This window comes from Camellia sinensis, chromosome 8 (genome assembly GCF_055761805.1).
Source record: "Camellia sinensis isolate YWXY chromosome 8, ASM5576180v1, whole genome shotgun sequence".
Lineage (NCBI taxonomy): Eukaryota > Viridiplantae > Streptophyta > Magnoliopsida > Ericales > Theaceae > Camellia > Camellia sinensis.
Window position 1 is genome coordinate 83,958,642 of NC_138968.1, and position 25,143 is coordinate 83,983,784.

The 25,143-nt window shown below is 34.8% G+C and overlaps 1 protein-coding gene across 23 annotated transcripts in view; it reads right to left on the bottom strand.

Annotated features, from left to right (window-relative positions):
• Nucleotides 1-1,896: 1,896 nt before the first annotated feature.
• LOC114289583 (E3 SUMO-protein ligase SIZ1) overlaps nt 1,897-25,143 on the bottom strand; it is a 45,633-nt gene continuing 22,386 nt past the window's right edge. For 4 of the 23 annotated variants that reach the window (XM_082882938.1, XM_082882930.1, XM_082882942.1 and 1 more), the window contains 12 exons: nt 20,447-20,534; nt 20,265-20,340; nt 16,851-16,924; nt 16,401-16,508; nt 15,553-15,714; nt 10,607-10,711; nt 10,441-10,521; nt 9,853-10,330; nt 9,539-9,756; nt 9,313-9,463; nt 8,527-8,671; nt 1,897-2,192 (listed from right to left, as the gene is read on the bottom strand). In XM_082882938.1, coding sequence (XP_082739064.1) covers nt 8,547-8,671; nt 9,313-9,463; nt 9,539-9,756; nt 9,853-10,330; nt 10,441-10,521; nt 10,607-10,711; nt 15,553-15,714; nt 16,401-16,508; nt 16,851-16,924; nt 20,265-20,340; nt 20,447-20,534 — 1,666 coding nt within the window. In that variant the 3' untranslated portion in view covers nt 1,897-2,192; nt 8,527-8,546. Of the gene's footprint in view, nt 2,314-3,112; nt 3,334-8,526; nt 8,672-9,312; nt 9,464-9,538; nt 9,757-9,852; nt 10,331-10,440; nt 10,522-10,606; nt 10,712-15,552; nt 15,715-16,400; nt 16,509-16,850; nt 16,925-20,264; nt 20,341-20,446; nt 20,535-25,143 lie in introns of those variants that run through there. The other 19 variants (XM_082882950.1, XM_082882945.1, XM_082882949.1 and 16 more) reach the window with 16 other exon arrangements.

Here is a 25,143-nt window from a genome sequence, read left to right on the forward strand (position 1 = left end):
ATTAATAGCCCATGGACACATTTTTGGAAGCAAATGGATATGAAAAAATGATTTTGAGAATGAATCAAGTAAAAGAGGAATTGTTTTATTAAAGAACTCATGCCTAAGCTAATTACTTTATGCCTAATTAATGTTTGTAAATTGGAGCATGATAAAAGGCCTTCATTTTCCTTCCCCAACAACCACTCACCCTGTCCCTCCCCATCAAATGCCCACTCCATTCTTTATTTTACATTTCCTTCTTGCCATTTTTTTTTTTTTTCCATACAATTCAAATAATTAAGGTATAAACTTAAGGTATAAAAATATCGATTAAATGCTTGAACTAATAAAACTAATAATCAAATATAACTTTAAAAAAATATATCTTTAAAATACCAACACAACTCCAAATCAAACTATCCTTTTAACTAGTTCATTTTTCATTCCAAGAAACTAAGCCAATTTTTCCAAATTTCATATATCTTAATAATCAATCATTATCTCAAAGTTAGCTAATCAACATAACTTTTATACCAAAAATCATAAAATATGGCAAGAAGCACACTTTTTAGGGCTTAAGAAATAAACACCCTAGTTTAATATTTAATAATTTCTCAATTTCAAGCAAAGCTTATCAATATGCATATCATTATTCATTAAATGTTATGAATAAAACACTTTTATGATTTTTAATTGAAAAACAACTCTTTAACTTCCACATGAGATTTTTCGAATGAAATACAACTAATCTGATGATTTTCTCAAATAGTGTTCAAGAAAGAAACATGACGGCATTTGAACATACATTTTTTTCAAATACAGCAAAAAATATTTGAAGACAATTTCAATCCACAAAATATAAGGAGTCATTTTTACTAAACTACTAACCGAACTCGAAATTTGGGGGAAAATGGGATGGTGAAAGAAAGATAATAATGCTACAATTGTTTAGGTGTCGTTATTAGTCCTTTAAATAACTTCCTCCCTTTCTATTTTTATCTGTGTTTTCTCTTTATTCTTTTAAGCTTGTGTGCATGGTGCGATTCAAACAATTTAAGAGTAAAATTATAAATTAAGTGTTTTCTCTTTATTCTTTTAAGCTTGTGTGCATGGTGCGATTCAAACAATTTAAGAGTAAAATTATAAATTAAATCATGAATGACGGATTGACAAATAATTAAATCGAGATTTGGGTGGTTTGGAGTGGTTTCAATTTGGTAGTTGACTAAAGAATGTTTTTAAACAATTATCAAGTATTTACATAATATTTTTCATATATATAATTATTAATTTATAACAATTTTCACATCTTAAATCGCCAATTTTTACTTTGATATTTTATTGGAGGTTAAAAAAATATATATTTTTTTGAGTGAATAGGTTAAAAAAAATATATTTATTAATTATAACAGAACAAAGCAATTTTAAAACCGATTATACATTTCAAAGTTTAATCCTCAATTAGCAGATAAATCGGTGTAGATTAGTACAATTTTAATAAATTAAGCAATATTTTGCACAACTCTAGTCCTCACTATGTTTTTTTTTACTATTTGTAGCGCTAATTAATATTTAACAATAACGTTTCCCTTAACACTGAGTAAATCAAAGATTTAGATAAAATTTTAGAGGAACAACAACAGAGAGAAAGAAATAGAGAAAAACTTCAGCTGATTTTATTTATATTTCTCTCACCTTTTTCCCTTTCTCCTTTCTAAATCCATACTCAAATCCACAATCCAAACACATCTTTTAACTGTTGCCTCGTTAGCAAGATTGTTTTCCAACCATGTTTACTTCTTTGCCAAGCCGAGTACAACTTGAGATAATTAACATATGTTCAAATATTAATAATTTTAAATAAATTTGTTTTTATTGTCCCAAACCAAACGCATGTTCACACAAAAAGACTAGTGATCCTGTTTATGATTTGTTTATTTGATTTGCAGCAAAAACATACATCATAATAAGATCAAATATCTTAGTCATCATCCATTCTCATATGCAAAAGAAATATACAATTTACAGGTCCTGACCAAATGTACAAAAGGGCCAATATGTGACTACATATCAGAACCACATAATATGATACATCAAAAAGTCTTCACAAAAGGGTCTTCAAATATGCACACAAAATCCCTTCTAACACAGAAAGGTTTCTCCAAAACTGAGCCCAAACCATGACTTGATTTCCTGCTAATCTTCAAATCCTGAAAATGATTTGGAGCAGTGAACTAACAAGCCCAGCGAATAATCTGATCCTCGGAGCAATTTAAAATACCACGGATAACCTTTAATAAGTCCAAGTATTTACCTTCCAAATATCACGTGCTATGTTACAAGGGTAAAGAATTTGTAAATAAAAGCATATCAAATGTAAGGGTAGAGTTGGAACAATAACATATACTTTGAAAAACAATAGGGCAGTAAAGTGAGAAAGAATGAAACAGAATTATAAGGAAGGAAAAATTGACATTAAGTACACAGTAGTTTGCAAAGAGCACCAATTACCCTCACAATTCATGTTTTGGCATGGTTCAGAATGGCAGAGCATATATAAATGCATTTAGAATATATGGTTCAGAACGGCCGAGTATAGAATATATAACCTCAATAAATATGAGTACACTCATTAAATATCTAATTGTTAATATAAAATCACTCATATTTATTAGTACCCTAAGGTCATGTTTGTTTGGGTGGACATGAGCTTGGATTGGATTAATAGTCCAATAAAATTATTAATCCGATGTTTGGTTAAACAATTGAAGTACGGATTAATTATTTTAAACTTGACTATTAGTTAAGATAGGATACATAATCCAATGGATTCGTAGTCCTAGGACTATTAGTCATGGGAATGCTAATCCAGTCCGCCCAAACAAACATGGCCTAAATGCATTCTAATAACATGATCTATATATAAGCCTACCCCCCCTACGTTGCCATGTAAAGCATGTGATTCTCATTTTGATTCCTCATGCCAAAGTGACCCGCAACCTTAAAGAAATCAGAAAGGTTATGATAAGAGTTTTAAATGTTTGCACTGTAAGAAATAACACTTCTAATCTAAAGCAATTTTTTTATCAAGTGATCCATATCTTAAAAAAATTTAAACGAGTATAGAATATATAATCTCAATATAATATCATAGAAATATTATTTGAACTAGTGAGTCACTATTCTATATTATATCTAACAATAGAAAATAAAACAAATAGTGATTACATGTCTCGAGCAAGTAATTAATGCAAATTCTGATGGGACAAAATTTGTTGTTGCCAAGTTTCTTTCGTAATATTTGAGGAACTCTTGTTGCTAACACCTCTTAGAATATTTGCCAATGATAAACTGCAATGGACAACTAATGATTAACTGAAATAGTTAAAAGTTTTACTTCATTCTTCCCTAAACTGAAACTGTTGCATCAATTGATACTTGTGTACATCTGTATAAATCAATAAAATTGCGATCTTGAAAAATAAATTAACGTCGAGGTTAAATTAACTGGGCTACATAGTTGGGATCATGATCAACTTAGTTCCACAAGAACTTAAGAAATTCGTGTTGGATGCTGCAATTAAGATATCCACTTTGTTGGAAATAAGATTATATTGTCGAAGATATGGAAGATATCAGAATATATGAAGATCCCATGATTTGTGTATATTATAATTCTTTTTTTATCTTTGATTTATTTCAATTACTTAACTAAAAGGATTTGATTGTATCTACCACTATATATATGGTGTACCACGTAAACAAGAGTATCAAGTTGTGTGAATAAAATATGAGGCCCATAGGGCTTTGTGTGTGTAGATGTAGGCCAATATTGGCCAAACCACATTAAACTTTTGTGTTCTTTCTTTTCTCTTTTATCTTTTCTATCTCTATTATCTCTTCATACACCAAACCAAACCAAACCAAGCCAAGTCTTAAGTCCCATCAAATGGGGTCAGCTACATGAATCCTTCTTCTCCACGCGACCCTATCAAAGGCCATTTTCATTAGTCAAATTAAGTAGATTCATATCTCTATTTATAACGCTAGTCAACGTTGATCTAGGCCTACCCCGTCCCCTAACACTTCCATCTACCGTTACAGCATCGCATCTCTTCACTACTGCTTCTGTTAGTCTCCGTTGAATATGACCAAACCATCTCAAACGATTCTCTCTCAATTTATCTTCTATCGGTGCTACTCCTACCCATTCCCGAATACACTCATTCCTAATTCTGTCTTGTCTAGTCTTACCACACAGCCACTTTAGCATCCTCATCTCAGCCACACTCATCTTATCTACATGTTGTTTCTTGGTTGCCCAACACTCCGTCCTATACAACATAGCTGGTCTAATAGCCGTTCTATAAAACTTATCTTTTAGTCTAGTGGGTATTCGTTTATTGCACAATACCCCAGACGCACTTCTCCACTTACACCATCCCGCCTTAATCCTATGGGCCACATCTACATCAATCTCTCCCGCTGTTGTGATAATCGACCATAAATAACGAAAATGTTCACTCTTAGGCAGTTCTTGGTTCTCAATCTTCACTTCTCCTCTGCTTTCATTGTTACTGTTACTAAATTTACACTCCATGTACTCTGTCTTAGTTCTGCTTATTCGGAATCTTTTAGATTCATGAGCTTTTCTCCAAATCTCCAACTTTATGTTAACTCCTTCTCTAGTCTCATCTACTAACACAATATCGTCTGCAAAAAGCATACACCATGGCACATCATCCCGAATATTTATCGTCAACTCGTCCATAACTGAAGCAAAAAGATAAGGACTTAAGAATTAATAAAACAAATCAAAATAAAATTCATTTTATTTCGACTATAAAAAAGTCACTTTATAATATTAGTAATAAGAATTCACAGAATTTTTTTGACTTATCCTCCTTGTCACAAGCATATGTATTTTACAAAATATCACAAACACAAGTTCTTAACTTGTATAAGTTAAGATCTATTCTTCAATATCACGGAACGTCTTTTTTTCTTAAGACTTCAATAAAAGATTATTTTGGAAAACAAGGAATAATTCATTATGAATTAAGACATAAGAAACTTCGGAATTCTGGAATAAATCAATGGAAAAACTGGTTAAGAGGTCATTATCAATACCATTTATCTCAGATTAGATGGTCTAGATTAATAGCAGCAAAATGGAAAAATAGAATCAATAAATGTCGTACAATTCAAAATCAAGATTTAAACAAAGAGAATTCATATGAAAAAGACCTATTAATTCATTACAAAAAACAAAAGGTAGATCCTTGGTGTAACCCTATAGTGATAGGAAATTCATTTGTCTCTCCAGCTGGCGATCTAATAGTGGTCACCACCCCTTCATATATGTCCCTAATCACGTCAATGTAGCCTTTTGTCACCCCTTTCTTCTCTAACACCCACCATATTATATCTCGGGGCACTCTGTCATATGTTTTCTCAAGGTCGATAAACACCATATAAATGTCTCTAATTCTTTTCTTTTCTTTATACTTTTCTATTACTCTCCTTAAAAGATAGATCGCTTCCATTGTTGACCTACCAGGCATAAACCCAAATTGATTCTCTAACACCTCTGTTATGTCTCGCAATCGGCGTTCCATCACCCTCTCCCACACTTTCATTATATGACACATTAGCTTGATTCCTCTATAGTTGTTACAATTCTGAACATCACCTTTATTCTTATAGATTGGCCCTAAAATACTCTTCCTCCACTCATCTGGCATGTTCCCAGTCAACAAAATTTTGCTACACAACCTAATCAACCAAGCAACTCCCTTTTTACCCAAACACTTCCAAGCTTCAATAGGGATATCATCGGGTCCTAAAGCCTTATTTGATTTTATCTTCTTAAGTGCAATCTCCACTTCAAAGTTCCTAATCCTGCGATAGAACTTATAGTCTTGGTTTATCGTATTACTGACTATTTCTTCCCCTATTGTCGTACTTCCATGTTCCTCATTTAACAGTTTCTCAAAATAATTCTTTCATCTTTCCTTAATCTCATCATCCTTCACCAATACCTTAGAATCCTCACTCTTGATGCACTTTACTTGATTAAAATCTCTTGTTTTCTTCTTCCGTATCTTAGCAAGTTTGTATACCCTCTTCTCTCCCTCCTTACTATCTAGTCTAGTGTATAGGTCATCATAAGCTTTCAACTTAGTCTCTCTCACTACTTTCTTGACCTCCCTATTAGCCAATCTATAGCTCTTAAGGTTTTCCTCAGTTCTATCCTTCTGCCACTTTTTAAAGCACTCTTTTTTGGCCTTAACTGCCGCTTGAACCTCTTCCCTTCACCACCAAGTTTCCCTAGAGCTGGGTCACATTCCTTTCGACTCTCCAAGCACTTCCCTTGAGATTCTCCTCATACAATTGGCCATCCAATTCCACATAGTGTTAGCATCACCTTCTAAGTCCTAAGTACCTTCCTTATCCATTCGATTCTTAAATATTTCTAGTTTATCCCCTTTTAGGTCCCACCATCTCGTCCTACGACGCCCACCATCCTTCCTAGCTTGGTATTGCCTCTAAAACATAAATCTAGTACCAAAATCCTATGTTGAGAGACCAGACTCTCTCCAGGAATCACCTTACAATCATTACATTTTAGGCTGTCCACTTTTCTCACTAAGAAGTAATCTATTTGGCTCTTAACTAATCCACTCTTAAAGGTTATCAAATCCTCCTCCCTCTTCTTATACATAGTATTGGCCATCACCAGGTCAGAAGCCAACGCAAAATCTAAGATTCTCTCTCCAGCCTCATTTCTGTCACCAAAACCGTATCCACCATTCACCCTTTCATAACCTAGTTTATCTATGCCCACATGGCCATTAAAATCTCCACCTATAACCAGGTTCTCTCCTACGGGTATCTCCTGTAAGATCTCATCCATTTGCTCTCAAAAATCCCTCTTAATCTGATCATCTAACCCTACTTGAGGGGCGTAAGCGCTAATAATGTTTACTATATTCCCTCCAATAACTAGTTTAACTAGCATAATCCTATCTCCTTTCCTAGTGACCACCACCACACTTTCCACAAGACCCTTGACAATTATGACATCTACCCTTGGCAATAACTAGTTTAACTAATCCACCAGCTTTCTCTCCCGTCCACTTAGTTTCTTATATGCAAGCTATACTAACTCTCCTCCTAATCATAACATCTACCAATTCCATCGTCCTACCAGTTAAGGTTCCTATGTTCCAAGTGGTTACCTAAACCTATAGTCTTGGACTAGCTTCTTTACCCGCGCTCGTCCAGAAAAACGCGAAAACCTTTACCCATTTTTCACCGCACCCAGGCGTTGATGCGGCGCCCTTTGCTCACTTTTCGAAACACCCGGAGGCAGGCGCAACGCGTCACTTGAGGGGAACGACCTAACATTAGCATATTCAACTTTATTGCTTTATTACAAAATTCAACTTGATATCAGAGCCTACTGAATCCTAGGCATGTTTCTCTATGGAGTGCTTTCTCACTCCACATTTTTTTATTATCAAGGTGTTTTTCCCTCTTCCTTGTGTTGACAACTAGTTTGATGATATGGTAAGCGAACTTTGTGATGTTTACTTGTTTCAGGGTTGCTGGTGTGTTCGGTAGTATTATTCTGTGATACACAGTTTTCCGGCTACTTCTCTACCCTTTTAGGGTCCCTATGCTAATGTGGTAAACACATATTTGGTTCCTTTTTGTTTTGGGGCTACCGGTGTGTTCGGTAGCATTCTTTTGGGACGCCTTTTTTTTGGGCCTTTCTGTTTGTGGTGATTTCAAGTTGCTTCGGCCTTGTTGCTTTCTGTCTCGCGGTTGGTTTCTCTTGCTGCCATCATGACTAATTCCATGCACATTTCTCTATTGCAAGATGATGATTCCTTATATATGTTATTTGAAGTTGTCATTGAAGGGAATTATTACAATTGTTGTTGTCTTTCAACAACTTCATTGTAGTTGTTTGTAATGATCATCCTATTTTTGATTTGAAGTTGGACATTTCACTTCAACCATTCCGTGTTCCAATTTGAGGGGAAGTATTGAAAATAAGATTATATTGTCAAAGATATTAGAAGATATGAAAGATATCAGAATATATAGAGATCTCATGATTTGTGCATATTATAATTCTTTTGTATCTTTGATTTATTTCAATTCTTTAACAGAAGGGATTTGATTCTATCTATCACTCTATATATATGGTGTATCATGTAAACAAGAGTATCAAGTTGTGTGAAAGAAAGATGTAGCCTCCTAGGGCTTAGTGTGTGTAGATGTACGCCAATATTAGCCGAACCACGTTAAACCTTTGTGTTCTTTCTTTTCTCTTTTCTATCTCTATTATCTCTCCATATTCAACTTTATTAAGAGTATAATAATGTTTACCTATGTTTTTTTGATACAAACTGATGCGGAAGGGAAGATGTAAATCACAACACATGAATTTTGGGACCCAATAATGTAGCCAGTTAGTTTTTACCGTGTTTTTTGAGGTGAACAAAGCAACCAGCTTGAAGCAAGACAAATTACCTTGTAAATCATTTCAGAATCTAAGGGAGATGTGGACGCCTAGCAGACCGTGGCTGGCGAGGAAATGAAAAAGGGCCAGAGGATCTTTTCCCATTAGTTGTCCCACTAGACTTGGCACCATTATTCATACCTGGACGTACTGAAGCTGCCATTGAAGAAAAACAATAAGCAAAATAGTGGAAACCAAACTCAGTAAAATTGACAAAATAGAAACATGATTATCAAAAACTTCAAATGCATGTGAGAGTGCAGCCAACCAATTATGAGGTTGTCAAATATTGACCCTTGCATCTCCAGGGAGAAAATTTGGCATGCCAGTACCCCACTTTCCAGAAAAAAGAATATTAATTGTACAACCAACCTAAAAAGCCTACAAAACTCAACCATCATTTGGTTTTTATGACTACAGAACAGAAACAACTTTTCTGCCCAAAATTGCACAAACCTACCCATAGTGGGGTCATAACATTGTGCATTGAACTGAGGCAGAATCGTTACATCAAGAGACATGTAATATTCAAATATAAAGATACGAAAAACCTGGCATGCAGTAGTGAGGTTTAAATTTTGGTTCCGATATCAATTAAGGGTTCTTATGACATTGAGACAAATATATTCTCAGGAAAATTCATCAATTTACAACAGAATATCCATAACAAGAGACAAATGGAAAAACCTTATAGGACTCACTACTAAATAAAAAGTCAAAATTCTCAACATTCAATTGGTATATAAGATCCTGCTGAAGAAGGAAAGGCAAGATTAGCTCCATGCAGACACACCTACCTTCATTTGATTCAAACTGGTTTGAGGGTGTAGGCTTAGCATGAACACTGACATCACCATTACCACCACCACTATTGCTGCCAAGCCCAAAAGAAGTCAAATTCTCACCACCAATACCATTTGATATCCAATGATTGTTGCCCACATCAACCTGCACTAACAGAGCGGGTAAGTTGAAAGTAGAGGTTGCAGAGTCCATACAAACACAAGTTAGGGGATTACTAACCATACTATCATCTGTTCCGGCATCCATAGTGCACTTAGAATTCAATGTGTAACCATCTCTTGGTGTAGAAGAGGTAACTGGAGTGTACCCTAAATCAATTAAAGCGTCTGAGGCATCTCTATCTGTATGAAATAGTTGGAACTCAGAACCTACTCGAGTACCAGAAGCAAATGCAAGGTGAGACATCTCAAAATCATTGTCATTGCTGTTGAAGAGACCTAAATTAGATTTCATACAAACATCAAGAGCTGGATCTTTCAGGTACGCATTGAAAATTCAACGGGAAGCACACAAAAAATGCACACCATTATTACCTGCTGGAGTTAAGGAGACAGTTTCAAGAGAAGTGAAATTGGCGTTCTCTTCTTCTGAATCACTGAGAACAATGACATCCAGATTATCCCCTGGTGACCCACAAGTATTAATGTTCATGGTCTGAGCTGTAGCATTGATGTTGTACGAAATAGAATTGATTTCACGGCCATTGTTGGCAGAAATATCAAAATGCCCAGTGCCATCCTTGCTGATACTCTGGTCTCCATCATCTCCATAACTTTCATAGGAAGTGCTCCTCATTGTAACTTGTTTGGTATTAATATGGCCTGTAATACCATCCTTTCTCATCTGCCCTGAGGCTTCCAAGTTGGAACCAATTTCGACAGTGGCAACACACATAGTTCCATCTGGCAGGTGCCATTGTCCAAGGTTCTTGAACTGATATCCATCCTTTACACGCCAAGAACCATCAGGCTTCACATCAATCTCAGTTACATCTTCTCCACAGTCCTGCATCTGTTTCATCAAATTTAAAAAGTACACAGATAAGACAGGTTCCACAAATTCAGTAAGAAATAAAAATACATGAACCAAAATTCATTCACAAGGTCAATCATAAGCTATACCATATTTGTGATGCGATTAATATAAGGGTCAATGATAATATCTTCCAAGCAGTAATTCTTCAGGCAAATGGGACATTGCCACTGCAACCAGAATGACATTGCTTACTTGTACATATATAGTTACTGAGATGAGGGGAAAAAATAGTAAAATATTTTGACCACTTGCCTTCCTGGAACGTTGGTTTAGCTGAACAAAAGTTTCAAGATCAAAACAACCTATGTGTTGACATGGTCTGAATCTACCTGCAGTCTTGATTCTACCGCCACTCATCTGCCATGATTCATAAATGAATTGTATTTGAGACATACAAATCAATGTCAATTGATTTGATAATATCATCAAATCCAAAAGCAACAAAATCATCCATGTCACAAAGCATAAATACACACAAGAAGATGACAGTATAACAAGCTGGAAGTTGAATCCTGTGATCTCTTCAGACACGAGCTAGTAATCAATGACACCACTTATGATGCATGTACAACTTTTACATTGTTGGTGATTATGCAAGAACAAGGAAAGCTAAATGAAAAAACAAGGCACTTTCATTGTCTTCAACATGTAAAGAGTCACAAACTAAAATACCCAATGAAGAGAGCTGTAGCCAACGATCAACAGGATGTTGACCGGGAAATGTATTATCAAGACAACAAAGAACCATCTATCAATCACGAAACTTCCACTGCAATTACTACAGAGTCAACTGCAACGTACACATTTACAATAAGAACTACTACTCTTTCAAAACTACCATGATAAAAAAAAATGAAAACGAAAAACTTTGGTACAATGCATCTTGTGCATTCCTTTTCGTTGCAAGTTGTAACCTCCAAGAACCAGAAGTTCACATATTGAGTACTGATGGTGACGTATAATACGAAATGGCATGCTGCATATGGTTCAATGGGAGTAATACAGTTTTAACAAGCACCCTAGAACAATATAGCAATAATTGACAATAAATACAGAACTCTTAAGAGGTGTTGAGGTGCTTTGGTGCACTTCATGCCTAGGTGCGTGTCTTTGATAACACTGGTCAGGACCCTTAGCCATCACAAATCCACTACTATACAAACTTATGATGGACAAGGAGGTATCATTCTCTATCAATGCTAAATGGATAGAGTGGTATCATCTGCGACCCTTGCTTTGGTAGGGCACATCACAACTACGAACTATAGTTCATAGATGCAAATTTTTTCTTCTTATGTGGTTGTTCATCTGAAAATGGAGTGGAGGGCTTGATATGGGCCGAAAAGCACCACATTGAGGCCACTTAAGTTACATTTATAGTTCTTGAAGTACGGTTATTTGGCAGAGATGATGTGTTTAGTGTCCTTGCGTGGGTTTGGTGAACAACATGCAATTTCAGGCGAAAAGTGGCACACAAGCAAGTCCCCCACTCGAGCAACGGAACTTCACCACCCGCTAACCCACCGCACATGCGGCCAACCTTGAAAAGCATGCGCAAAAATTTCAACTCAGTTTTCTGAGAATAAAGGGAAGAAAAAAAGGTTCTCCTAGGGTTCTGACTTTTTGGGATTGAAAGAGGGAGGCTACTAGAGCCAAGGCAAGAGTTTTTGATCATCAATGGAGACTACCATCACCACCATTTCTGTCTCATCTCTTCCCTTCTCCATGAGTGGTTGAGCATCTTACTTAGGGTTTCGATGAAACCCTAGCCAAGTAACTGGAGTTGTACTATTTTGTTTTGTAATGTTTTAATTGTAATTTTTGTAAAACTTCTGAGTTTCAATTTAATATTCTTCTATCTTTACTCTTCATTCGATTTTTGTGACTGAGAATGAATGTTTTACTTTGTTATCATTCTGTTGTATTCGGAACCCAAGATGGACTATGCTATGACTAGATAGATTGTGCCACAAACCCTAGTTTAGAGTGGACAATCTGTGCCGTTGAGATAGTGCGTACTTGCGCCTCAAATGCGACTTTATTCTTCTTTCCGATTCCTAACTTGTAGTTGAGGAATTGGCTCGTGTCACTCATTCATTTCATAATTCAAGTTTGCAATTTCAGGTACAAAACTAGTGGTGGATTCGGACCCTTAAGTTCCCAATCCAATTATTCAATATTATTTTATTTCTTATTTAATTAGGGTTTTATAAATTGTTATCACCAACAATCAACCAGCCATTCATTAAACTAGTTTGACAAGTGATAATTAAAATAGTTATTAAATATACAATAGTCCCTATGGATACATACCCATACTCACTAACTACACTTTTTAAATGGAGTTTGGGAAGATTGGTTTGCAACTACCAAGGCTCTAAGTAGTTTTGGTCTTAGGTAAAAGTGTTATGAAATGAAGTCTCTGTTAAGAGTCACCATTGACTCTTCTAGAATTATCTAGGCTATCAACTACACACACTCTCTCCCCTAAGAATTTTTCTGTGACATTTTACAATGTTGAAGAATCTAGAAGACTACGAAAAGTTCTGGAGAAATCCGGAAGATTCTAAAACATTCTAGAAGAATCCAGAATATTAGAGAACCTTGGAGAAATCTAGACAAATCTAGAAGGTCAAGAACTATCTGGAATATTCTACGGAAGTATAAAAAAATCCACTATGTACTAGCACAATCTAGAGAATTCTTGAATAAAGTGGAAGGATGAGGGTATCCTAAAATATTCTGGAAGACTAATAATGACCTTAGGATCAAATTAATCCTAGCCATCCTCCTCTATGGATGGCTAGGATTAATAAAAATTACTTTTGTGAAATTCGTTGTGTTTCAACTCAACACTCTCTTCTAGTTCAACTTGGAGGGCTATTTAGCATATTTACGGCCCCATTTGGTTTAGCTTTTGACAAGCTAATATCTAAAAGCATCCCCTCCATAGTTTTAAATAATCAACTTTTTCAACTTATTTAAATCAATTTTGACTCAAAAGTTATAACTAGAAGCTGCACCTGCACCCAAAAAAAGTCATAATAAGTTGCACCAATTGGAGTCGTACTCCTAATACCTAAAAGTTACAAACTCCCTCAAATATGTTGGGCTAAAATGCATTGGGGCAGTGATATGATGTGGGTTTACGGACTTCCTACAATTATTAGAAAAAGTCTCTCCCCAATCACAACAAAAGCATATTGAGCAACCTTTCTTGTAACATTAGACCAAATCAAGGATATATGACTCGCAAAAGGTCAAACTCCTACTAAGATTTAACAAAACATGACCCCTTAATTTGAATCTTCTTTCCAGAGTCATCTTAGCATGACCCTTAACATATTAGAATGAAGGGAAAATGTTGTATGCTCTGCAATCCATTAGAGAATAGCCCAAAGGAAAAAGCTCTTTCTAAGAAATGTTCAAGTCAACCTATATCTGAAATCTATAAAACACAAACACCTCTTTGGAGGCAGTGTAGGGGTGTCCGACACATGTCGAACACGGACACGCGCCGGACAGGTGGTGGACACGTGTCAGATACTCTATGGGAGGTGTCCCCATTTTTTTGTTTTTTTTTTTTAATTTTTCTAGCCAGACACATTATGGACACTTACGGGACACGTTTGGACACTTACAGGGTCCAAAATGTAATTTTTAGAACTCGTAAGGGTAAATGTGAAAAAACATAAAAATTGATTTCTGAAATAAACCCTAAATTATTGAAGAGAGAGAGAGAGAAGGAGAAAGAGGGTGAAGAAGGAGATATTGAAGCCTAAGAAGGTGAAGACGAAGCTGTTGAAGCCCTAGATTGAGGTATGCTCTTCTTTCTTCCTTTTTCTTCTTCGTGCTTCTTTGTTTCTTCTTCTTTGCTTCGTTTTTCTTCTTGTTTCTTCACTTCGCAATTCGTCTCTCCCTCTCTCTCTCTCTCTCTGTTATTCGTCTCTCTAGCAGTTCATATCTCTTTACCAATTCGTCTCTCTCGCACTCTCACTCACACTTCCTATTCATCTCTCTTCTGACTTAACTCTGTTTCTTGTTTTCTTTTTTTCTTTTTTTTCCTTTTTCTTGTCTTTTTCTTCTCTCAATCTCTGATGTTTACAATATTTTTTTATTTTATACCTCAAATTCTTCTCTTTTTTTCCCCTCTTTTTTTCATTTTTAATTTTTTTGGTACTTTACCGGAACAAATTTTTATTTGTAGGAAAAAATCAATTTGTAACCAATGATGGTTGACACATTAGAATGACATGTAAGTAATGAAATATATGTTTTTTTAAAAAAATTTTGTTAGTGTCATTTTGCATTTTTAATTACCTGCCAATGATTTTTTTTTTTAATTTTAGACATATAATAAATAAATAAAATTATATATATATTGAACGTGTCTCCAACGTGTCAAGTCCCCTGTTTTTTGAAAATTTGTGTGTCATCCGTGTCATGTCCCAAGTCCGTGCCTGTGCATCGGTCTGGAATTGAGTAGTAGGAAAAACATCTTGAAAGAAGTAACTAACTTGATTATGAAACAAGAGAACAATAAGAAAGGACTCTCCACACACCCTAAACCTCGGAACTATTTTTAAAGTCCCATGAAAAGAAATTAAAACATAGTTTCTCGTTGCACATAACATATGTATAGAGACACCTTCTCTCTTTAAACCTCATGCAATTGGTCATATCATTGTATAAAATGGGAGATGATCCTACAGAGTCAGTTTCATATGTATTTTATTTAGACTCCAATCCATGTATGTTGATATTTTTCTTTCCCAAATGGAGGTCTCTACCACTTAAAAGTGGATAGCAAAGTATTGAACATAAACAAATTGGTATGTTGGTCATGGCAACCCTCATTGTTGATGAATCAATGCTCTCAGCATAAAAAATGATGACAGATAACAGAAGATGAGAATCCAGTCCAAGTCCCAAATTGACATAACTATAAGATAACAACGCTCGGATTAAATTTGAAATTACTAAACAATGAATGACAGAGATTCCTATTATGGTTTAGGTGAATATGGGGACTCAAGTGCAATGGAATAAAGTCTGTTCCGTGGTTCAATATTAAATAAGTATTTCAAAAAATCAATGTTCAAGTGAGTCAATCTATCTAAATCACCGTCCAAGGAGACGCATCAACATGCAAGTGGAGGAAGATAACCCCAAAAGTTAACAAAAGGATAACCACTTACAGGGCAACGGAGATTAACTGCAACAGAGTCTGCAATAACTTCCAAATCATCATCACTATCATCATTTGCCATGGCCATGCCACCACCAATCGACCGACAAATGCGGGCAAGTGCATCTTCAAAAGGTTCACCATCTTGCTCTTTGGGAATCAAGCTGAGAATCTAGAGATTAAATACAACAAACAAACAAAATCTTTTAGTGAGATGAAAATGGAAGGAAAGTTAATCAAGAGAGCGAAGAGAAGAGATTTTCTTGTAATGTCCTACAGTAAGTAGAAAATATTGGGAAAAATCGATAATTCTTGGAATATGTAACAAACTTAATAACATATAAATCAAAGCCAAATAGATAATATATCAAGAGCTAGTGAGCCTGTAGAGTTCATTCATTGTCAAACAATACTACTCCCTCATGTCATAATAAAGCACAGATTAAAGATTGCGTGAAAGAAGATTGCTTTCCTTCATGATTATTGTTTGATTGAAATCCAAGAATATTGACTCCTGCCCACGATCACTAGAACAACATGATTTACACACACACACATATATATATATTCACTTGATAAGTATATCCATATTTAAGGGAAACAATGACCTTACATACAAACTATTCAAGAATAACAAAAGCTATGAAAAGGAAAATAAGCCAGAATTTATGATAGAATACTCATAAATTTTCTCCAATATAAGCCACAATCAATGATAGATAGATACAGTATTCAAATCACCAAAGGCCCACTACCACAATAATTCATCTTGTACAATTCCCAACAACACAACTTCCCAAGATATTGCAATAGTGATTTTATCAAGGATCAACTCATTCATAGCATCATTAGGATTACCTGTTGAATCACACGTTGCTTTACGAGTCTAACACCTAGGCAAAAACTTCGAGCATCACATCCTAACAAAGAAATTTGATTAATTCCCTCGCTCAAGTAAAATGCAATCTGCCAAGGAAACAAAAAGTTAGCTTAGAATTAAACCTTAAATTTATGGATGGCTCAATTATGCTTGCAACCAATATATATGCAAAAAGGAAAAATATGTGGCAATCAAGCAATGCTCGAATAAAGATAATAAAACAAATATGAGCATATCTATGGCTCTATATGTTTCAATAGGAAAATTGCCTTGTAATTTCTTTTTTTCAACAATTTTTTTTTTTTGATAAATAATTTTTTTTTCCAACATGGTTTCATTAATGTTAATGGATCCATTCAAATGAGAAATATTTTCTGCAGAAATGAATAAAGATTGCTCAAAACAAAAAAGGAAGAGAGAAGATTCACCTTGGGACCATCATCACGACCGTTTGCTCCTAATAACTGTGATCCGGGTCTATTGACCGTCCTTATAGGCACACCTAAAATTTTCAACAGATTAGCTAGAATTAACATGATAAAAAGGTAAAATTATTCGCTTCAATAATATCATGAAATCAGTGTGTTTGGTTTCAGTAGTTTGTTGTTTTTCGTGTTTTTTTTTGTTTTTAGTGAATATTTTTTAAATTTTAAGTAATTGTTTTACTTTTTTAGAGGCACCTTACGTAGATGTATCTAAATAGTAAAATATTTGTGAAAATATATTTTAAAATATTAATAAATACACAAAAATACAAAAAAAAAAATGTACTGAATTTTTTGTATTTTTTAATATTTTTTGGTATTTAGTGTATTTTTTAAAGATTTTTTTCACAAATATTAAAAAATAAAAAATGCTTAAAATATTAAAAAAAATCATTGAAAACATTAAAATATGGAAAATAAAAAAGTAAAATTTTTGAAAATTGTTTTCTGAAAATCAAAACCAAACAAGCTGAATAAGTTTCCTGGAATGTGAGCCCATCAGGACATCATCCAGCCTGGCTAAACTTGGCTTGGCCTAGTTTAGATCCCAACAAGTTTGGGCTCAAAGCAATCAACTCTTATGACAAGCATCAATAGTTGGCACAGTTGGCTCAGGCATTTTAGTGATTTTGACCCAGCCTCAACAAATAAAGAAAATCTTAGCGTAAAATATTTTAGCTAGTTTTTAAAAATATAATTCATGCAACCGAGACACAAACAAATTTATACACATTATTACGTAGTGTCTTCAAAGAAGAAGCACCAAAGGTGTGAAGTCAAGCATTTTAGTTGCCTAAAACACAACACATGAGCCAAAAAACATGAAGTCAAGCATTTCAGTTGCCTAAAGCACAAGGCACAATGCAAAAAATTTGAGTGTGGGCCTCACAAGAGAACATATTAATATGATTAACATGGACATGCATGACTTCAAGAATACAAAGCTAGATAATTACTGATGTTTGAAAGCAACTAACTCACCATCCTGAATTGTTTGTCATTTGTCAATCCTACAAAATTGAACTATTTAAAAGACCTCACTCATGTAATTCAATGACATTCAACCAGAAACATATCAATTTTCAAACTATCGTCATTAACATTTTTTTTTTTTTTGATAAATAAACTTTATTGAAGAAGGAGCATCAAGAAGATGCTAAAGAATACAAAACTCAGGAGCCCCAAAAGGGGAAAACAAACTTACCAATTAGATCATCAAGGAAATCTAGAAAAGTAAACAAATCAGGATCCAGACCCCCTGACACCCACGCACGCAAAACTCAAAAAAACTTGTCTTCTAACCAAGAAACAAAACGAGTAAGTAACTTAAAAAAGATATAAATCGTGTCTATTTGCTTTCGAAGTGGACAATACTTTTGGGAATTCCAAAAGGGAGATGGACAACTAATTTGGGATAGGAGTAATGAAATAGTAATTATGATAAAAGTTTGGTGTCAATGTTTACTGTACCAAGTACAATTGGATAGAACTAAACCCTGGTCAACCATTATATATATATATATATATACATATGTATATTAAAGGGTAAATAGCATTAACATCTCTTGAAGTTTCAAAATCAAGCACCAAGACCCCCATTGTTCCGAAAATAGGCAGGGACATTCCCCTGCCATAGCAATCTAAGAAGAGTTAACTGTTGGCAAAGTTAACAGTACAAAATAACCTCTTAACCCTCATATGCAATAAAATAAGGGGTAAATTACACTGACCTCCCTTGAGGTTTGGAGAAAATATAGGAAGCCCCACAATCTTGACATAATTACATTGAGCTCCCTTGAGATTTTAATTCATATAACAGTCAGCCCCCTTTTCGTTGTTTATTTTTCGCACCATTTGCATTAGTTTCAATCCATTTAACTTTACTGAAAAGGAGGTCAATGTAAATGGTGCGAAAACACAAAAATAAACAACGAAAAGGGGGCTGAGTGTTACTCAAGGGATCTCAATGTAATTATGTCAAAACTATGGGGCTTATTGTATTTTTTCCAAACCTTACGAGAGGTCAGTGTAATTTACCCAAATTATGTTCTTAAAAAGATTGGAAAATGACAAAGATAACCAATATTTTAAAAAAATAAAAAAAATACTCTCTCTCTCTCATCCTCAACCTATTTTCACCCAACCCAAATCCAAACCATCCTTCATCCACCACTAACCACCAACAGTGCCATCCCTTCTCCTTCGTTTTTCTTCCATTAACCTTCAATTCCAAGCCTTTCATGTATTCATCATTCGGTGTACATATTCGGGCTTCTCTCTATTGGCATTTGGGTCTATGTGAAAGTAGAAAGCTGGGCGGGGCCTTTAACTCAACAGTATGTTTTCAATCTTTCTCCAACAACCAAGAGAAAAAATGACAATATAGAAAATTTTAACATAAGCAATAGCACACAAACATATGACAATATCATAATTAATAGACCCCACTGTTGGCCAAGTGTGCTTCATCACTACCCAATTATAGATGCGATGCTTTTAGTTTTTGGATAATTGTGATCTCAACCTGGTTACCCATATAAGCTACTCTCTTGCATAGCTGCATGTATTCAAGTGAAAGATTTGGGCATGCCACCATTCTCAATAGATAAATTAATCAAGGTTCAAAACAAGGAAGCAAAACAGCTTTTGTTGTTCGCATTGTTTTATTTATTTATTTATTTTGTTGGGTCATTATCTCTCCCCTTGTGAGTTAGAGTATGCTTGTACTGCATTGATTCAATTGGGGATCAAATAATATTTTGACTTATTTTCCACATGCCATATAATCATTTGATACTTAAAACTTGCATAGATAAGTGGTTTACATTTAATTGATTATTGTTATTTTTTATTTTAATGTTAATTGACCATTACATCCCTCATCTATTAACTTCAAAACACAATATGTAATGGCAGGGGAGGTCCATGCCTGCTTATTTTCCAAACAAGAAGGGTCTCTAAGTGCATGATTCTAAAACATCAAGTGAGATGGCACAATTTACCCATTTACTTATACAATTTTTGTTTTTTTTTTTCTTTTTTTTTTGTATTGACAAATAAGTTGATCAAGTAATCAAGCGTACACCCTATGAAATGAGGAATATGACTCAAGTGACCCCTGGTGGGGCGTACACCCTCATGAAAAAAAAATGTATGCAGCAGTTGTAACTAACATCTTATAAATTTGTAACAAGTTCCCTGGTCACAAATCAAGCCTTGCAAAAAACACTTCAAATGCCCCCCAAAACAGTGGTTTATAAAGTGGATTTCCAGTAAATGAACTCAAAATACGCAATGGCTTTCAGCACAAGTGAGGAGACATGCTTTCAATATTTGAAGGATCATTAAGTTGCATACCATTGACCTTTAGATCTGCAAATAGTGGCCATTGCATCCGAAATGGAACTTTATCATTGAGAAGAATGCACCAAGCCTGACAAGAAGCTCCCAAAACTTAATAATAAATCCATCCAAATGCAACACCTCATATTATCAATAAGTATAACTGAATCTAGGAAGGTAACCAATTTGAAACCAACCTGAACCTCATACTCTGCATTCTGCAACAAGGCTATATCTATGCTTGTAACTTCAAATGTTTGTTCCACATTCAGCAGGGGGTTTGTACTGAAAAGTATTGAAAATGAGATTAAAAAACTACAGAATTGCCATAAACATCTCAGTATATAAGTCTAATATTAGGAGTAGTTGAAGAAACATAAATAAGAAAAAAGCAACATTCATACTGACCAACACAACCAATGTAATCAACATTTTTAAATTATGAAACCAATAATGGTAATATTTTCTTACATGCCACATCGGATCGTATAACTTGCCATGAATAATAAACAAAAGTCATATGCTTGAAGAAAAAATGCTTAAACTGGTTTGATTTCGAAAGTTGCAAATTGCTTGACTTTCGGAATTGGCACAATTGGAGGATATGGACAAGTAATTTAAGGTTTTAACGATTAAATTGAAAGCCGGTAGGAGAAGTGGTTAGTGTTAATTTTGGAAATGATCTGTTATTTATTTATTTATTTTTTAAGAATCAAGAGCAAAAGGGAAACTATCCCTCAACAAGAGAAGTCAAAATAAAGAACTCTCCTCATTCTCTAAATAACTTCTAGTCCTTTCACATTCTATTAACACAAAAATACATATAAAAGGGCCATCTCCAAAGCCATCTTGCATTTACCTCCAGGATGGTTGGTGTCCTGCCCTACACACTTACACATGCAACACCAATCCAAAAGCACTTTCCCCTCAACCACAAGTTATCCAAGGTCAAAATAGGCTCCTTAGCAGCTAAACCCCTTCCCTCTTGATGTTGCGTAGGACATCTTACCAAGAATATACCCCCAGCAAACATCAGCGAAGCCAGGATTTTGGTTTAGGGTGGGACAATTTAAGATAAAGGCTTATAATTTTGGCTTAGGTTGGGGCAATATTAAGATGCTATCAGCCATTTAATCTAATGAAGCCTGTTAATATTTTATGCTTTTGCCAACATCCTATCAAAGCCCCTAAAATATATAGAGAGCGTCAATCCTAACCAACGTATTGAAGATACATACCCAAGTTTTTAACATTTTGACTTGCATAACATTTTTTTGCTTTTGCTTTACACACACACACACCCCCCCCCCCCCCCCCCCCCGGGGGCAATAGTAACAATGGGCAAATAGTAATTTCCAATCTAAAAGTGTTTGTTGGGCCTATTTGGTGTAACTTATTGTAAGCTAAAAACTGATAATAAAATAAAATAAAAAAGTCTAAAGTACCCCTTCCCTAGCTTCCAGATAATCATTTTTTTTTTGTTTATTTAAACTATTTATGACTAATAAGTTGTAAGCAGAAGTTGCACCAAATAATTCATTATTTAATGACTAATTGGCTTAATTTATTTTATTTTATTTCTTAAATTGTTCAAATGTTTAATTGATTAATTTGCTTAATTACTTGATTCATATTTGCTTAACTGCTTTTAATTGTTTAATTGTTTCATTCAAAATTCTTAACAGAGTCTAAATTACTATGCACAATGTAATGCGCTGGGTGAAAATAATCTCAAATAAAAATGCAATGTCTTTGGTTGGTTAGATAAAACACACAAATTTCTCATATTCTTTGCAATATCTATAACATGTGCCTTGCTTCAATAAAGCCCATGCCTCGTGCCTAGGACTTAGGAGACCTTGGTGCCTCAGTGCACCTTTCGCCTTAAATAACATTGGAAAAAATAAGGGGCATATATAAAATTTTAGAGGGGACAATTTGAGAAACTATTTTACAAAAACAAGTTGAACAAAAACTTTTATAAAATTGAGGGGGCCAGCTACCCCCTTGGCCCTGCCTTTGCCTCTGCTTGCAAGTTTGCACCAAGGTTATGAATCCCATACCAGTAATAGTAACCTTTTTATCATTGGTAAGGTACATATCAGTACCAGTGCATTTTCATATACTGTTTTGAATTTATAATTTATTTATCTATGAAGCATGGACACTCCAAAATCGGTGCCGTGGCAGTGTCCGACACGCCAGGGACAACGAATTTTTTTTGCAGAGGACACGGCGTGGACACGCGTGTCAATGTCGAGACACGACATGGGACACGGCGAGGCTCAATTTTAATTTTGTTATATTTATTTGGGGTCAAAGTGTAATATTTAAAAAGTTTATAAAAAAAAAAAAAAAAATTAGCTGGCCTAATATAGTCGATCAGTGTTGCTGAAAAGTATCATCAGTGCCCTAAACCACTCGATCCACCACCTCCTTGAACCAATTGATCAAAACTCCATCCAGTCAATCCAGTCGAAGCTCCATCTAGTCGAAGATCAAAGCTCCATCAGTCGATCGAACAGTTGAACACCCCAGACGACTTCGAAGGTAAGCCACTCTCTCTCTCGCCTTCTCTCTCTCCCTCACGATCGCGATTGATCGCTACACTTCTGTCTCCTTCTCTCTCTCTCTCATTTTTATCTTCTTAATTCATATATATATACAAGAGGTGTGATCTGAGTTAGGGTTTAACTATTATTATTATATATTATATAATAGTTATTATATAACATATAATATATTTATAAGATAATATATAATACATATTATAAGATAATATATACTTATACATATTAATAATAAAAATAAACACATGTATGTAAAATAAAATAAAAAAATTAATTGGAACACATTATTTAAAAAATATAATAAATAAATAAAATAATTAATGTGTATTAAAATAAAAATATTTATAAAAAAATTAAAAAATTTGCCGTGTCCCCTGCCGTGGCCGTGTCCGTGTCCATGTCCCCATTTTTTGGAAATTGACGTGTCCCGTGTCCATGTCCGTGCTTCATAGTTATTTATAAATATGACATTTTTTTAAATTTAATGTATATGTTGAAGAAAATGTAACACTTATCCTATCAGTCTTTTTTTTTTTTTTAAATATATATAATATTTTAGAACTTATTCCTAATATTTTCAATTGGTTAGCATGTAAACACGATCATGCCATAACACGATCATGCCATCCTATTAAAACCTTTTTTTAAAATTACATTTTATGCATAACATCACAAATACATGAAACACTTGTCTCGATAATTCATATTAGTTTTCCAAGTCCCAAAGTTCTTCCCAAGAAGTTACAGCAGGTTCAGACCCATTCTCTCTCTACATATATCTAAGGTATTGTTAAAATCCACCTACTCTCCACCTACTTCACCCACTTAAACCTACTCCACTAAACCTAACCCACTACACCACTACCACCTCACCTGCTCCACTAAACCTAACCCACTACACCACTACCACCTCACCTACTCCACTAAACCTAACCCACTACACCACTACCACCTCCACTTCACCTACTCCTTACCTACTACACACTCACCCTCTTCTATATATAGGAATCATGAATCATTGTAATAGAAATCAATATATCAATCAATAATAATACATACAATTTATTCTCTCTCTTTCTCTATACATTATTTCTTACATGGTATCAGAGCTGGTTTAAAACCTAGTATTTTCGCTTCCCCGGCGGGCGACAACCTCACCTTAGCCGCCCGCCGGACCTCAACCTATTCCGCTGATAAAATCAACAAAGATTTGTGCAACTGTAGTCATGTGTGAGGCTGATGGAGAAGAATTCTTCACCTCATATGACGAGACAGTCTGGAACTGGAAACACTGCAACATTCTGCTCTGGAATTCTGCAGCAGCTAGATTATAGCTTGGTTGAGTGCCAAGCTTTGGTTCTTCCACCCACTCTTGAACTTGCCCAGCAAAGTGTGAAGGTTCATGCTTGTGTTGGAGGGACTAGTGTGCGCGAAGATCAGTGCATTCTCTCCAGTGGGGTTCATGTTGTTGTTGGTACTCCTGGTCGTGTGTTTGACATGTTGCGGAGACAATCACTTCGCCCTGTTTACATCAAAATGTTTGTCTTGGATGAAGCTGATGAAATGCTGTCACGAGGTTTTTAAAAATCAGATCTATGATATTTTCCAGTTGCTGCCACCCAAAATCCAGGTTGGGGTGTTCTCAGTTGCTGCCACCCAAAATCCAGGTTGGGGTGTTCTCTGCCACAATGCCACCAGAGGCTCTTGAAATCACCAGGAAATTCATGAATAAGCCTGGAAAGAGAAAAAGCTCATGCTAGGATTTGCGAAGTGATTCGCTGCAGGAATTTTGGCTTTGGATGAAACCCTTACCATACTCCACTCATTCTCTCCAACTGTTCTAACTTTTTATTTTTATTATTATTATTATTATATCAAATAATCAATGCACTCATGTTCCCCACTAACAGTGTCCACTTTTGACCCAAACCATTTTCAATCCATCATTTCTCCTTCACCTTTTGCACCCCACTCACCGACTCTCTCTCCACTTTATCACATGGGTTTGTCCCTCTCTCTCCTCCATTTGATTTCAAAAATCACTTATTTTTATTTATTTTTTCCAAGTCACTTTTCCTCTTTTTTAAATACCCCACTTTATTTTGAAACAATCGCACTGATGTTTTTCATATAATCCATCTATAAATATTTTTTATCTATTTTCTTTCTCCCTTGTTTTCTTTCATTTTATTTTTATTTTTTCAACAAAACACTCCAAAAAAAAAAAAAAAAAAAAAAAACAACATTTTACAAACTTGTCATTTCTTCATGCCGGGGATCAACCCCGATCAGCATTTTACACAAAATAAAAAAAAATAAAAATA